Source organism: Hyperoodon ampullatus (assembly GCF_949752795.1).
Source record: "Hyperoodon ampullatus genome assembly, chromosome: 4".
Taxonomy (NCBI): domain Eukaryota; kingdom Metazoa; phylum Chordata; class Mammalia; order Artiodactyla; family Ziphiidae; genus Hyperoodon; species Hyperoodon ampullatus.
In genome coordinates, this window is record NC_136917.1 from 100,685,755 (window position 1) to 100,702,115 (window position 16,361).

Genomic DNA, 16,361 nt, shown 5'->3' on the forward strand with positions numbered 1-16,361 from the left:
GATGAGGCTCTGGGCCGGGTGGGACCTGCTGGAAGGGAGGAGGGTCCCAGGGGCTCCACACCCCACATACCCTATCCGTCTAGCTGCCCTAGGGCTCGGGCCGGTCCCCAGGCGGACCTGCAGGGGCTTCTTCACAGAAAGCGGTGGCATTGCCAGGCTGCTCTGGCCCCAGAATTTTAAAATCTTAGGTGGATTGGAGCTTGTTCATGCATTTTTAAAGGAGTGAGGCCACCTGGAGACTTCTAGACAGCAAGTTGAGAGCAAAACTTTGCCACTGACTTCAGAAAGTAAAGCTCCTGCCTCATCTGTGCCTGTTTGGGGCTGGGGGAGAAGGTGAGGGAAGAGGTGTTATTTTAGAAGACCTGGCTTTATTAATATGTTAAGAAAAAGCTCCCTTGGCAATATGTGTTCTCACAGTGCCCACTTGGATCCTATAAAACATTCATGCTCCGAAAGCTGTTACAGAGAGCAGACCCACACACACCCCTAGGGGAGGCCTCAGCAGGAGGTTGCTGCCCTGAAGGGGCCACTAAGACTCACACACCGCTTCTGGAAAGAATCTGCTCCAGCCCAGCTGCTGGACTCCCAGGTTCCAGGTCCACACTCCTAAGCACCACAGTGGGGCCCTTCCAGATGCCCCACAGAGCTAGAGGGCCCTCCCCGGAAACCCCTGTGACAGGGTCTGGAGTGAAGTGCAAACCGTAGCCAGATATAGCGGACCACAGGAGGAGCAAAGCCAGGGCTCGCAGCTGAATCCCCAGCTCTCTCTCCCAGAGCTGGGAAGAGGCTGACCCTCCAGTCACAGATGAGACGCAGAGGTGTCAGAGTGGCCCTCTCCATGCTGAACCCCCCACTGTCAGGGCTCCATCCTCTCTAGCCAGGCAAGTTCCCACCTGCAGATACTGAAGCAGGCAGCGCAGAGACCCGACCCCGAGGGACCGGGCCTGCCCCAGCCTCCTGGCCAGCTGCGTGCTGGCTGCCCACCACCTACAAGGTCACAATGGCTGCTGCCGGCACCGAAGTGCCCTGCCCACTCTGTCCCATGCAGAGCCTGGCCTTCCGCATTTACAAAACCAAAGCAGCTGCTTGCTTTTAGGAAATACATCTAGCCAACTTGGTAATGGACATTAAAAGTTTTCCCCTCACCCCACCATTCTAAGAATAATTGGAGTGGAAATTAATTGGAGGGTTCTCTTGCACTGATGACATCTGTCAAGCAACCAGACACGTGGGTTTTGCTAAATTCTTTTATTTTTTGTTTAAATTTTCACTTCAATTTTAATTCTTGAAGAACAGCCTCGACAACATATATCGCACTCATTATAAGAAGCAAAGGGTTATATCAAAAATTATTAGTATAGAATCACAGGAAATCTGGTTTGGAACCAGAAAAAAATACAAAACAGATATAGATACATAGACACAGGACAATTTTTTTAATAATTATTTGGAAAATGTTATTTTCCCCTAATTCTTGTTTCTTTTTTATGTGCATACGATGTTTAAATTTTACAAAAAAATGAAAATAAAGACTAGTATTTTACAAAATGAATAACAATGTGTGTGTGTGTGTGTGTATGTGTGTGTGTTTCTACATAGGATTCGGTCCACTTCCATGTGTGTTGTTTTCTGTACAGAATATATCCACATCTGTCCACAATAAATCCTGGAAGGTCCGTTAGTCTCCTTCTGTTTTATTAAAATTTTCACGGTCCTCTCTTCCAAATTTTTTGCTTTTTCTCATCAGACACAAGGTCTTTTTCCTTTCCTTTCCAACGTGTCCACAGATCTGACACTAAAAAGAGTCTCTTTTTCTCCTGGTTTGCAGCTCGGGTTGCATTTCTGCACGGTGGGCTGCTCCTGTCGCCCTGGCCCTCCTCCCCGCTGCCCGGCCCACCGCACCCTGCATCGGCCGCCTGGTGTCCCCGCGGCATTGGAGTCCACGGCCCCCCGCTGGTCCTGTGAGTCTCTAGGGGGTGGGGGCAGGTGGGAAGCGCCCAAGGTCTAGGAGCACTGGATAGACATGTAAGGCCAGTTGAAGCTGCTCCCAGACAGTAACATATCGCGGATGAGAGTTTCGATGGGGGTTTTACCTACCAAACGGACGAAGAAGAGCTGCTCGATGACCGAGGAGGATACGGTGCGCAGCGAGGGCAGTCGTAGTAGCAATTTGCCGAAGCGGCTGGGCTGGTTAGGGTACTGGCTCCTCACGTACTCCTCCAGCGCGCACTGCGACTTCTCCTGCAGGCTCTCGATGTGGGCGGCGTCCGACAGGCCACAGGCATCTGCCCGAGCAGCCACCGGAAGGAGAGACAAGGGGAGGGGGCACACGGTTAGGTCAGCGGACAGCAAAGTCACAAACAGCAAGCCGTTCATTGTTGTTTTCTTTTAAAATAGAAATAGAAGGAAGAAGAAAAGAAATCCTCCCCGCCGTGCCTCCCTACTCCTCCTTCTTCACTATTTCCTTCCCCCGGCCCCCGACACAAATACAAACAAATCAAACTCCCACCAGGCCTGGGGAGCTGGAGAGACAGGCACACACCTGAAGAGGCAGCAACCTCTCCAGTCCCTTTGTTTCTCCTCTTTCACCTTTGGATTAAATAATGTACGATGCTGGAGCCATGTTTGCTGTACATAGGAACCTGTCCTCCACCTTCAGGGGAGCATCTTTTCCGTTGTGCTCATTAAAGGGAGGATTTCTGCCCCTTCTGCCCCTGGCTTTGGGGTGTTCAGGAGCCCTGACTAAATATGCAGCCTGGAGGCAGTTCTAAAATGCTTCTTGGAGTCCCCCTCTCAAACCTAAATGACCCCAAGCAGAAACCTCAAGGAGAACCTAGATTGTATAGTGAATAGACACATGCGAGGGGGTAAGAAATCATAGGCTGGCAGTGCCTGGCATCAGATCAAGCTCATGCTTTGGCAATATAGGATTTGCGATCCACCCTCTATGCAAGCAAGAACTCTGCAGCAAATCCTCAGCGAGGGTGAACACTTCTATCTGTGCCTTAGATCACATAATTGAAAACTGGTCACATCTCTGTAAGCTGTATGATAATCAGAAGGAATATGGCTCAGTTACTCCAGGCTGCAGGAAGGAGACAACTTCAGCGATCAGACACAAAGCTGGACTGGAGGCAGCTGCTGTTTCTGCTTCAGAACTGGGAGGTGGGGAGTTGAGGGGAGATTTGGGGAGACAGGCTTCCTGTGGCAGGACCTATGCACAAGGCAACATCTCAAAACCTGTGTGTTTAATCTCACATCGACCAAGGGCTCTTCTTGGTCTACTAAAAATATTTCAAGACAGCAGTTTATACTGTATCAACTAACTAGAGGCAAGCAAATGGAGGGGAAGGTGGAATCAGAGGAATGAAGTGAAGGCTTCCTCTCTTAGTTCAAACACCCATGTTGTTTCCTGTATTAATAATAAATATTTAAAAAACAGGAAGATCACAGAGGAGCCCTTAGCCAGTCAGGAGGTCGACTAGAGATCAAAGGCAGAGTTTGCTAATATATAGATCTGGAAAGAAATTCATGCATGGCAATGCCCCCAAAAGGACACTGTATAATTGTGAATGGGCAAGTGTGACCCTAAGAAGACACAGCAAATGATTCAAAGCGAAACCTGGGTCTGCTGAGTTTCTGAGCTTTATGTCTCTATTTCAAGAACTGGGATTTGTAAAGCATTCTAACACCTTCATCTACAAGGCTATGGCCTTGAGCAAAAATACAAATAAAACTAGTGATAATTCAGGAACTTCTGAGGCAGGTCTCCTTTGACCCCAGATCCAGATTGGGTTCCTCTCAGATGTCTAATTACTCTAGCCAGCCATTTGGTGCAGCCACACTAGCCCGACCTGGGAAGTCAGTGAGATTTTATGGCTAGCAGGATGAGGGCGGGAACAGTTTGGGGCTTCGATGCTTAGAGAGGGGACCCTGAGGGTCTGCCCTTGGCTTTGCCTCCTAACCTGGTCCTGCTGAATGACCACCATGCAGACTCTTATTTACATATATCTTGCTTGACATGCATTATCTGCCCCTTATGCCACAGGATCCCTCTCAGCCTCAGAGAATGCAGTATGAAAGGGACCCACTGATACCCCAGCAGGTTTTTTTTTTTTTTTAAAAGACCCCTATGGAATCTCCTCAGGTTTGTAAAATATTTATCTGATATTTACACTTAGGGCCCCCAGGGTGCAAGGTGACTACCCTTCCCCCAGCTAGGCTACTCCAAGGGAGAGAAGCCCAGGAAAGGCATGCCTGGGCCCTGTGTTGGCTGCATCGAGTTCTTCCCTCCTCTGAAGGCAGAATGCCTGTAGCTGGGCCCCGCTGCAAAGTGCCAGCCGGCCAGCCCTGTGGCCTCCCTCGGGCAGGAGCCCTAATTTGGGCCTGGCTTCCCACTCTAGATACTCATTCCTACTCTGGATATTTCTGCAACAGAATTCCCCCAACTGTGGACTGACAGTATGAGCTCTCAGATCAACTGTCTGGTTGTGGTAGCAAAACTAGGTGAGCAGGGGGTGTGATGCAGTACATATTTAGACTCCATGAGTTATACCCAGATAAGAAAAGGAGGCAGAATGTGCAAAACCCATGTCTCGCTTTTTATATGGTAGCGTCAGTGTGGGAACCCTCAATATTTCTTCTACAGTATATGGAAAAGAAATTATGTGAATAAATAACCATTACCGCTCAGGCCCTCCCAGCTTAGCCTTTGTAGTGCAGAGAATGTATTTCATGTTGTGCATTCAGAAGAGTTTAGTGTTCAGGAAATATAGATGTAATCAGCTGCCATAACTAGAAATCAAAGTTATTATTGTGCTGAAAATGGATTTCTCATATTTATGTTAACTAGATGGCTCCTTTCGGGGAAAGTCTCATTTATCAGAGAGAATATTTAGGTGTATGAATTAATGAATTTTTTTTAAAAAAAAGTAAGTTCAGGTCATGACCTAGTCCTTGGATGCTGTCCAGAATATTAAGGATTAAACATACCATCCGGAGGCCAAATGTGAAAACCACCACAGGGAACCCCCGTGCCAGCTTCAAATACTTATCCGGAGTAAACCTCCTTGGACAATATGTCTAAAACTGTCTTTTCCATCATTCAAAGTTTGCTTAAAAGTTGGATGACTTTGAGAAGGCTTCCCATGAATTCCCTTCTGGCTAGCAATCAAAACAAGTTTAGTCAAAAGTGGAAATGTGTTGTATGGAGGAGGGGGGTGAATTACTACTGACAGCTCTATTTCCACTTTCAGATATTCTTCTTGCAATTTTTCCAACAAAATAATGTTATTGTTCACTTCTCGGCCTCCCTTACACCTTGAAGACTTGGTTTAAGAAATATCTTTGTGAAAACTTTTTTTTAAAGGAACACTTTTCACAGGGACATTTTAGGATGGCAAGTTGAAAGGAAAGCATGAATAATTCCACAGTCTTCCCTACAGCCTGCACAGTCCTTGCCTCTCTCTGGGAAAGGGCAGGAGATCAGAAAAGTCAAGGGGGTTCAAAGAACCTTGGGTGGGGGGACAAGGAAAAGGGAGGGAGGCTTTTCTCGAGAAGACCTCTGTCCAGCTCCAAGTCACATTTCTGCTTCAAGACACCTCACTGGATGAGATTTTAAAACCCCAGCTTCCCCGACACTGGCTTGCTTCCTGATTAATTTGGCTAAAGAGCTGGGTAGTGGAGAGCCAGACAGGCCCCAGGCCTGCCAGAGCTAAAGCAGCCGGGTCGCTGCTTCCCAGGCTCTTTGTCACTTTTGAAAAACACGTTTCCATCAAGAAGACTTATTAAGATAAAATGCATTCAAACACCGAGGAGGCTATTCAATAAATCTTCCATTTGTTTTAAGGTTCGCACTTTATCCTCTTGCAAAGAATAACTCCCTCTCCCACTAGCAGACCTGCATTTGCACTGAAAGTAAAAGGGGGGCAGTCCAAGTCCACAGCTCAGGCCACCCTGCATACAAATGAGATGCTCTTGTCTAAATAAATTATCTGCTGTTCAGATCGATATTAATACTACATTTGCTACATTACAATATTGTGCAAATTTAAGAGTCATTTTAATACAATGTAAATATGATTCTTCACGCATGAAAGCCAGGAAATATTGATAGATTATACCACTGCTTACTGTTCAACGAGGCCTTGGGAAAGGGGTTTTGCCATCTCTGCTCAAGAGTGGTTTTAATTTGGCCTTTGGAGGTCCTGCCTCTAGGATAGATTTATTAGGATGGTTTATTTGTTCTCTGAATGGAGGAATTAAAAACAATAGCGCCAATAATGGTGGTAAACCGGCAGCTAACCCTACTCACAGTGGGCAAGGCCCGAGACCCAGTCTGAGCAGCTCTGTTCCCCACCAGCGTCCTTTCTGGCTTTGTTTTTATTTCCCCCCATTACCTGCTGTCCTGGGTGTTTATATGTTTCCCTCTTGCAGGTTACAATAATAAAAGGGGGGCAGTGTTCTCAGAGGCTCGGACCAGAGCCTTCAAAGGCAACATTAATGCATTTTCCTGGAAGTTAATTTGAACCATCTATCATAAGAGAAATTGTTAACATGCATGTTACCACTGCCTACATTTAATTTGATATTTTAAGGCACTCTGTTACATTTCCAATGTTCGTGCGTTTTGCGTGGCTATGAGATTTATCTCCGGGGCGGGAATCCTCCCATACTTGCGGGTTCTACAGTATTGCTTTTGTTTTTCATCTTTCTTGTTTAGATCGAATCCGTTTTTTACGACCCTCAATAACCTCAGCAACTGCAAACATGAATGGTTTCCGATAAGGGAAAATCAGGATGCAATAAAGCGGGATTATTTATGATTTATTTGCCCGTATTCTTCTCTTTCTCCCTCTCTGTGTCTCACTGTGTCGGGAAACTCAGCCAGGGAGCGTGCCACACAGAGGAGAAAGCCACATTCCCACGTTCTCTTCCTTCCCTCTCCTCCCCCAGAAACGCTGAGCTCCAGCACACACGCACACGCACATCGCACACACATGCACACCGCACACACGCGCAGCCAGACGGATCCACGGCACCGCCTCCCCGCCCCACCCCCCGCCAGACACGCGCCCGCCGCCGCCGCCGCCGCCGCCGCCGCCGCCGCAGCCCCGCGCGGGGCTCCAGGCCGCCAGGCCGGGCCACCTAGCCGCCCGCGCCCCCGCCGCCTCAGCTCCCGCACCGCGGAGCTCCCAAGATGGCAGCGGCGCCGCCGGCCGCTTCCCCGTGCGGGGGCCGCAGGTCCCGGCCAGGCCGGAGGTCCGACGAGGGCCCGGCCGCGGCGGGCGCAGCGACGCGGCGCAGGAGGCCGGGCCCGAGCGGAGCGGGGCCTGCGGGCGCTCCCGGCGCGGCCTGCCCTCCCAGCGGCCGCAGCCTCACCTGACGTGAACAGCACGATGGCTTTGAGGCAGCTGTACTCGGCCGAGTCGACGTGCAACGCCTTGAGCTTCTCCACCTGCTCCTGGAAGATGCGGATGTGGTCCATGAAGGCCACGACGCGGTCGGCGGACATGGGCGAGGCGTGCAGGCCGGCGGCGGCCAGCAGCGGCGCCACGTGCAGCGGCATGGAGCACTGGGCTGCGTTGAGCACGAACAGCTCGCTCCAGGTCAGGCGTAGCAGGGACACCTGGTCGGTGATCTGCAGATCCGGGAAGAAGGGGATGTTGCGGGCCCACTCGACGGCGCTGAAGAGCAGGCGCGCGGCCAGCTCGCAGATGTTCTCGATGCCCATGATGTTGTTGGGCTGCATGCATTGGCTGCCGTAGCGCGACGTGGGGTAGGGCTCCGCGCGCAGCAGCAGCGAGATGTAGCCGGACAGGTAGCAGTGGCCGTTGAGGGGGTCCCCGTTGGTGAGTGCGTACTGGCCTGGATTGGGTTGAGTTGGAGGCATTCTTCCTCGCTGAACCGCTGACGAAAAGAAAGAGAGAAAAGAGGCAATGTGCATCCAGGGGGCTTGCGAACATCCCGTGCCGCAGCGCACCCGACACAATGCGGAGGTTCTTCCCGCAGCCACAAGCGCCCCGGAGCATCTCCTTTGGCGCTCTCTCTCACTCACAGCCCACACCCGGAGGCAATCTGGGGTGAAGCCCTCCAGCTCCGCGGCTCGGTATGCCCAGCCGTCTCCTGCGCCCCTGGCCACCCCAGCCCTGCCAGAACTAGGCCTGACTTACGGGCCCCCAGCCCGGTATGGCCAAGAAAATGCCACCCAGCCCCTCGACCACCAACAAGTCACACACAGATTAATGAAATCCCACTCACCCCTCCAGAAGGAACCAAATCAGGGTAAAACAAAAACAAAAACAGGCGAAACCAGAGAAAGGTTGTGGTTCTAGGCAAATGCCTAGCTGCCTCTTCATTTGCAAGCAAGCTGGTTTTGCTCAAAATGTTTCCATATTCTCTAAAAATGCTACGGAATTATCCTTAAAATAGATACAAGTTACATACCCTACTAACCACTTAACAACTTTTGAAGAGAAAACAAGTATCCTGCACCCCTCCCCTATCCCTTCCTCCCCATCGCCCCACACAAGGTTCTCACTGTTAAAAGCAACAAAAAATTGAAAAAAAAATCAAGAAAAAAGTTGAACTTACAGTAGCCAAACATTATTGAAAAAAGTGGAAAATATAATTAATGTCTGTCCTGCGCGGTGCCACTGCAACCTGCAGCCAGCTTTTGCCCAGTGAATGCACGAGCTTGCAACTGCAAAAACACTGGATTCATTAACCATCTGAATGCAAAACGTAAGCATGCTTTGAGTTCTTAAAGCTGACCAAAGTTTTTTTTTTTTTTTTTTAATGTGTATGTTTTACTTCAACAGTGCCAGCGTTTTAAATTGCCATGTAAACAAAGACAACTTTAGGAAAAGTTAGGGCTACTGAACTCTCCCCCCCAGCAAATTAATACAGATATGTCCATGTACACGTAGCTATCTTACTTCAGGTTATACACTATTTTCTTAAGTTTTCATTGATTCTAATTTTAATGCAAGCCCCAATGCAGTTTAAACTCTTGAAACATAATGGCTAGAATACTTTTTTCTAATTATAGTTTTGAACTTGGCAGTTATTTTTCAATTAAATGAGAGTACAATTCAAAGTTTTTTGTTTTGTTTTGTTTTTTGTTTTTCAGATGCCTATAAAATCTCCCTGGAGCTAGAAATGAAGTCGTCACATTTGCCTGCTCCTTGAGATCTGAAGGAATTCAATTTCTTTTCTTGTGGCATATAAAATATAATTTTAAAGTCAATTACAAGAAGGAGTAATCTGCATTCTACAAAATTGACTGGTTCACTAATTTGACTATAAGACATCTTTAATGATTGTCAGGAGATAAACTTTAATTGTAAATGGCTAGATATATTTATAAGAAAAGTGCTGCATCTCTTGCCACATGAACATGAAGCATATCTAAATACAACATCAAAAGTTGTGTTAAAAGAAACCAAAGCCATACAACACAGGGATTAAATGATGTGGAAGCTCATGCCAGCTGCAGTCTATGCATTATAGCCAAATCAGAAGGATCGGTAAATGCCGCTGTAAATTGTAATTTGTATGCAGTATTTAAGCAGAGGGTGGAGTTTGATGAAGAAATAAAACGAGTATCATGCTTTTAAAAAAATGACACAACTATGAAAGCACGGTTCAGTCACAAACTTTCCTTTGAAAGTAGAGGGGTGAAAACAAGGCCACAGCTCTGGAGGAGGCGGCCCCAGCTCGGTAAAGAGGAGAGGGAACCAGTGAACAGGCCAGAAGCCCCCCTTCCCCCCTAATTAGACCTACAAGTGCAATAAATCTCACTCCTCTTTTTCCAAGCTAAGCTTCCTAAAGGATGATGCAGTAATGAATCTATGGTTCAGAGTACTCCAGTCTCCAGCCCTCCCCCATTTTAAATAAAGGGCATGAAGGGGTGGAGGGGAAAGTGGAATGAAAAAACACAGAAACAGAGTTTTCCAGGGGAAATAAGCACCCCTCCCCAAGTTCATGCCAGCCCAGCCCCAAGCATCCTCACGCACACGCGGGAAAGAGACACGCACCGAGCACATCCAAGACAGAGAGAGGGGATTTTAAGGCACAGCTCACGATCCCAGGGACAAAATCCTGAGCAGGCAGAGGGTGGGGTGGAGGAGCCGGGGAGAGGAGCGCAGGCCGGGAGGGGGAGGCAGCGGCAGCGAGCTGGGGTTGGGGGGGGGCGGCTGGAGACGCCGGGGGAGGAAGGTAGCGGGGACAGAGGAAGCTGGGACGGGCCGGGACCGCAGGAACCCCAGCCCCATACAGCAGCCACCCCCGCGAGAGAGAAAGAAAGGGCCGGGGAGGCGGGCGAAGCTCAGGGAGAGAAGCACAGAATAAATATTCACCTTCCCGCCTCATGCCCACTTTGAGGCACTTCTTGAGGCGGCAGTATTGGCACTGGTTGCGGTGGTGCTGGTCGATGGGACAGTTCCTGTTGGCACGGCATGTGTAAGTTAAGTTCCTGCGGACGCTCCTCTTGAAGAAACTTTTGCAGCCCTCGCAGGTGAACTGGCCGTAGTGCTTGCCGCTCGACTTGTCCCCGCACACCACGCACTCGATGTGCTGCTGGCTCTGGCCCGAGCCGGGCGGGCCCTGGCCCTTGTCCCCTGCCGTGCCGGGGGTGGCGGGCGCTCCGGGCTGGCCCGGGGTCTGCGGCGTGTGCGGCGCGCCCGAGCCCGCCTGCTGCTGCTGCTCGCCGGCGCCGCCGCCGCCGCGGGCCGCCTGCGCTGCGGGGTTGGGGCCGCCGGGGTTGCCCCCGGCCACGTCGTCCTGCGGATCTCGCCAGCTGCTAACTACCATTGCCATATCTTTGGGCCCGGGGAGCGCTGGGGGGAGCCGAGCTGCTCGCCGAGGGCCGCGGGGCGCGCGGGCGCGCTGGGAGGGGAAGGGGAAGGGGGAGGGGGAGGGGGAGGGGCGGGGGGGGCCCGCCCGGCGCCCCGGGGTCGCGGGAGCCGAGCCCGAGCCGGGCACCAGCCGCTGCCTCCGCCGCCGCCGCCGCTGCCGCCGCTACTGCCTCGGCCGCCCCGCTGCTGCTGCGCGCCCGCCCGCCCGGCTGGCGTTTTGTTGTGGTTCCTGCTGTTTTCTTTCTCTCTTTTTGCAGCCCCCCCAGGCTCTCAGGCTCCCCCCCCAACACCCCTGCTCCCCTCGGCCGCTCCCCCCGCGCTCCGATCCTGGGGGGGCCACGCTCTCCTTCCCCCCCTCCCCACCCCCCCCCAGCGAGCAAGCTCCCTTCTCTCGCTTTTTTCTTCTTCACCAAGTTGCAAAATCAGAAATGGCACAGGCGGCAGCCGGTAGCGGCGCGGGGCGCAGCGCCGGGGGCGGCGGGCATGGGCCACGGCGCGCGCACACACTCACCCTCCGCCTTGCCCGCACCCCCGCGCACACACACACTCGCACACACACTCGCTCACCCGCGCCGGGTGCCCGCCCGCCCGCCCGCCGGCCACTGGGGCTACGCGCTGTGCGCCGGCAGAGCAGACATAGAGGAAGCCGGTGAGGGCGGCGGCGGCGGCGGCGGAGGAGGAGGAGGTCGAGGTTGCAGGCGCCTCTGGAGCCGCTGCCTCAGCTGCAGCAGCGAGCGCCGCTGGAGGAGCCGGGGCCCGGGCCGGAGTCCGAGCTGGAGTCGGGGCTGCAGCCGGAGCGCGAGCTCGGGTCGGGGCCGCCCGCGCCGCCGCCGCTGTCCCGGCGGGAGCCCTCGCTGGGCTCGGGATTGAGGGGAGCGCGGTGAGCCGAGCAGGGCGCGGGGCGAGGCTGCCGGCGGCGATCAGAGCGCGCTGGTGTCGGGGGGCCAGGTCCAGGGCCGGACGCAGCCAGCCATTCAGGAAGGCAGCGCTGGAGAGCGGGAGGCAGCCAGCGAGGAGGATCACACACTTTGCTCTTTTTGTTGTGCCGGTGGCGCCGGGCTCTCGCTGCCTTTTTCTTTCGGGAGGTGACGGAGGGGGAGAAAAACACGGGATAATTCACGCCGGCGACGAATTCACAGCGAAACAGAAAATATAAAAATCAGAAGAAAAAGAATTGCAAAAAAAAAAAAAAAAAAGAAAGAAAAAAAAAAAAAAAACGAGAGAGACATCCAAAGTAGGTCGAATAAATAATCCTCTTCTTTTCCTCTTTCTTGCTCCTTCTTCTGCTTCTTCTGCTATAACACACAGAGCTAGTTAAAAAAACCCTGGAGATCGCCCAAAAATGTTCTTTTTTTAGTATTTTAAATAAGTGCTCTTCAGCCGGGAACCAACACCCTCCCTCCAAAAAAAATCATATATGTATAAAATAACGATAAGAAGAATACGAAGGGGGTGCCTCCTCCTCCTCCTTTTTTTTTTTTTAAGTTTAGCCCTCACTCTTCTGCAGGAATGGAGTAAAAGAGACAAGGAGGAGGGAGAAAAAGGAGAGAAAGAAGAAGAATACGGGGGAAACAACTAATAGAATATGTAAGAAAAGAGAAAGGGGCGAGAGGAGAGGGGGGAGAGAAGAGAGAAAGAGAGAGATTGAGAGAGAGAGGCGGAGGAGAAAGAGAGAGAGAGAGGGAAGAGAGAGAGAGAGAGAGAAAGAGAGAGAGACCCCAAAATTGAATGCGTTTAAACGGGAGGACTCGCAGAGCAGTGTTTCCGAAAGGGGGATCTGCGCGAATGTCTGTATATAGTGAACTTTGACACTACTATTGAAACTGACACGTTTCTATGGAGATCGCTGCCTTATATGGAGCTCGTGTCAAGGAGCCAAGAGAAGGGCTGCTGGCAACTGATAATCAAAGGCGACTGACTGGTCAGAGCCCTGAATCGGGGGGAGAGAAAATGGGAGGCTAAGGTTAGCCAAGCCTCCCGAACGCCATTGGTTGGAGAGCCCCTCCCCCCTCCTCTTTTTCTTTCTTTCTTTTTTTTTTCCCCTCCCTCTTAGCTACCTACTTACGGGTTGGCGAGGGAAGGAGGAGAGAAAGTGGGGGGGGGGGGGTGTGCTTCTGACAAGCGCAATTTACATTGAGATCACCCTGCGCTGCTATTTACTCTGAGACCTGATTAGTATGGGTCGTCTATGGTCACACACACACACACACACACACACCAGAGGGGGAAGGGATGGCGAGGGGAAGAATGCCTTGCAATGGGTAAAAAGAGAATTAGAAAGACATTATTTTGTTTTCTTCCGAAAAGTTTTTAGAATTATGTTTTATGAGCGTGAAGAGCGTCATTGAAAATGTTAGGAAAATTTTAAATGGGAATTAAACTCTCACCGTTTTAATGATTCGTGAAATATTTTGGGTTTGTATTGTTTTCTTCTTTCACACATAAGCACAATCCAAGAGTGGATTCTGCTCATTTTATATTCCTTTAAGAAACAAAGTAGGGACTCCCTGTTTTTTGGTCCAACGTATATTTTGGTTTTAAAATTAAGGGTTTAATTATGACAAAAATGCACTCCTGGAATTCGCAACTATTGCCACAAAATCAATCCGAGCCAACGGTTCCTCTCCATCCCAAAGATGATTTTTAAAATAAACTTTCCAGTCAATCCGATTTTTCCTTCTTCTCTCTTTTCTTTTCCCTTTTTGGTATCCTCAGGCTGTTCCAAGTTCCTACGAACTCTCCAGTAATTATTAATAAAATAGTAGTAAGTTCTCATATCGTTGGGGGCGGGGTGGTTAGTGCGGCCAAGTCCGAGTCCCAGGAAAAGAGGAAAGGGGTGAGCGAGAACGGAAGGAGATGGGAGATGGGGAGAGGAGGGGGGAGGGGAAGAGGAAGGCAGGAGGGAGAGGGAGGGAGAGGGGGAGAGGGGAAGAGGGGGAGAGAGAGGGAGGGGGAGAGAGGGAGGGGGGAGAGAGAGAGAGAGGAGAGGAGAGGAGAGGAGAGGAGAGGAGAGGGAGAGAGAGGAGAGAGGGAGAGAGGGAGAGGGAGGGAGGGAGAGAGAGAGAGGGAGAGAGAGAGAGAGAGAGAGGGAGAGAGGGAGGGAGGGAGAGAGGGAGGGAGGGAGGGAGGGAGGGAGGGAGGGGGGGGGAGAGAGAGAGAGAGAGAGAGAGAGAGAGAGAGAGAGAGAGAGAGAGAGAGAGACAGACCCCGATTCCCAAAGGCGATTGGTCGCCGGAGGAGGGGCCGGCGGGAGGAGCGGGTCCCGCCGCGAGGCCTGCAGGAATCGCTGGCTCCGGCTGCCACCTAGCGGACGGGAGCCGCGTCCCGGAGGCGCACAGTCGGGTCCCTCCTCCCCTCCCGGCAGGCAGCCTGTGCCTTCTCTCCAAACGAAGACAGCACTTTGAAAATTCTTTCAATGGATTTTTTTTCCTTGAAAGATCGTACTGGGGGAAAATGATACTTCTATTAGTTACATATTCTCCAATCGCACACTCGCACCCCCCTCGTTTTGAGATCGCTCCCCTAGGCAGGCTCAGGCGGGCGCGGAGCGGCGCGGAGTGACAAAGCCGCCGCTGCTGCCGCCGGGGGTGGGAGCTGCGCTTGCCCGCCCGCCCCTAGACTCGGGAGAGCGTAAAAGTTTGTCTCAGCTCCAGCACCCTGAGCCTCAACACGCCCGCAGGTAAAGGTGGGAGTAAATGGCCACGCTGTATTGACAGAGGTAGGGTTTGTTTTTTAATACACGTTCTCCCTTTAAATTTCACTAGGGAGGGGTTTGGGAAGCGCTGCGTGTTTGGGGTACGTTTTGCGCTTCCCGGTCTCTCCAGCCTACAAGTCTGGAGTCGCCGACCGCTTAGTGACGAGCGACGATTTTAAAGAGCAGAATAAAGGCTTTTCCGTGTCTGCCCTGCAGCCCCTCCAGCTCGAATAATGAAGAGACAGTCAATGCACTCCGCAAGCGGCGGCCCATTGTACGCAGCTGATGGAGAGGAGGCGGTGGGGGCCGGCGAGGGCTCCTTGCTCTCGCCCTTCTCCCCAAATAAACGCGCTTACGTCTCCCGGTCAGTTAAAAGGTGAAATGAACACGATTAAAAGACAGGAAGAAAGAAAAGAAAGGAGGAAAGAAAGAAAGGAAAGAAAGAAAGAAAGAAAGAAAAAAGAGAGAAAGAAAAAAGGAAAGAAGGAAGAAAAAGATAAAGAAAAAGAACGAGCTTTCTACATATAAATTCTGAATTGTACTCCCCATCTAGTACAAAGGCAGGCAGTCGAGGGCAGAGGAAGCAGGCACAGAGGGATACAGGCAGAAGGAAAGAGAACGTGGAGAGAGACGGAGCGAGTGGAAGAGGAAGCGAGAGCGAGCGCCAGGGAACCAGAGGCCTCCTGGACGCCCGGCCCTCGGGCCCAGCCGCCCTCGGACCCTGGACCGGGAGTCGTGGGCACCACAAGCGAGACTCGGCCAAGTCCTGCCCCACCAGGCAAGTAACGCAATGATTATCGTTTCTTTTGAACTCGGGGTTGGCAACGCAGACAGGCCGGGAGGCAGCCTTTGCTAGCATGGCTTCTGCAGGCCGGGGCCGCAGTCCAGTCAGCCGGGGCGGGTCGAGAAGAACTTTCCGCGGGGCCTGCTCCGGAGATGCCCTCACCCGGCCTCTGTCCCGCGGCGGCGTGGAGGTAGGGATCACGGCCGCGGCGCCGCCCTGGAGCTGAGGATCATGCCCGCCGAGCATCAGTCCAAATTCAAAACAGGTCTCCTTCACCCCCATTCTCTACCCTCCTCCCGCACTGGCGGGAAAATGCTGCGGAGCCTCCAGCCTGGGGGCGGAGGACCGCGGGCGGAGGGTCCACAGGTTTGGCACCCGAGCCGCCGTCGCCGCCCCACCTTCCACCCCCACCCCCCACCACCACTCCGGTGCCAAGCCGGAGCCGCGGTGGAGTCGGCTTCCGAGTCCGGCCGGGCTGGCCCTGCCGCCAGCGCCTTGCCAGGCTGCAGCCAGGCCCTGGCGAGCAAGGCTCCTGCCGCCCACCTGCGGACGCCGTTTGTAACGGGATCCCCTAATGTAACGCGATCGATGGCTGCCTGTTTGATGTGGGTGATAGTGTCAGCGAATTAAAAGGGACACCAAGCCACTCTCCCCAGCGGAGAACCCGCGGCGGCGGCGGCGGCGGCGGCAGCGGCGGCGGCAGCAGCAGCGAGGGAGCACCAGATCCGCAGCCCCGCAGCCCAGCCAGACTTCTCGCGCAGCAGCAAGAGGGCTGGGGGTGGGGAGGGGTCACCTCCCCAGGGGTGAGGACGGAGCCAGTGTGTGTGAAAGGAAGAGCCTCAATTAAAACCGGCGAGAAAGCTTTCCTCGGCGCTGGGCAGGGGCGCGCGTTTGCGTCAGAGGGCGCACAGGGCGGGCGCGCGGGGCGGGGGAGCCGACGCCGGGGGCCGCGCCCTAGGGCTGGGTGGGCGCGGGAAGGAGCCAGCCCAGCGGCGTCGGCCTCGGTTCGGCCTTGCAGGCTAGGGGC

The 16,361-nt window shown here is 52.8% G+C and overlaps 1 protein-coding gene across 1 annotated transcript; it reads right to left on the reverse strand.

Annotated features, from left to right (window-relative positions):
* Nucleotides 1–2,004: 2,004 nt before the first annotated feature.
* On the reverse strand, nucleotides 2,005–10,818 carry NR2F1 (nuclear receptor subfamily 2 group F member 1; the record flags this gene model as incomplete). Its single annotated transcript, XM_079701775.1, has 3 exons — nucleotides 2,005–2,285; nucleotides 7,381–7,908; nucleotides 10,359–10,818. The coding sequence occupies 3 exons, from the start codon at nucleotides 10,816–10,818 to the stop codon at nucleotides 2,005–2,007; spliced, it is 1,269 nt and encodes a 422-aa protein (XP_079557901.1).
* Between the last annotated feature and the right edge of the window lie 5,543 nt (nucleotides 10,819–16,361).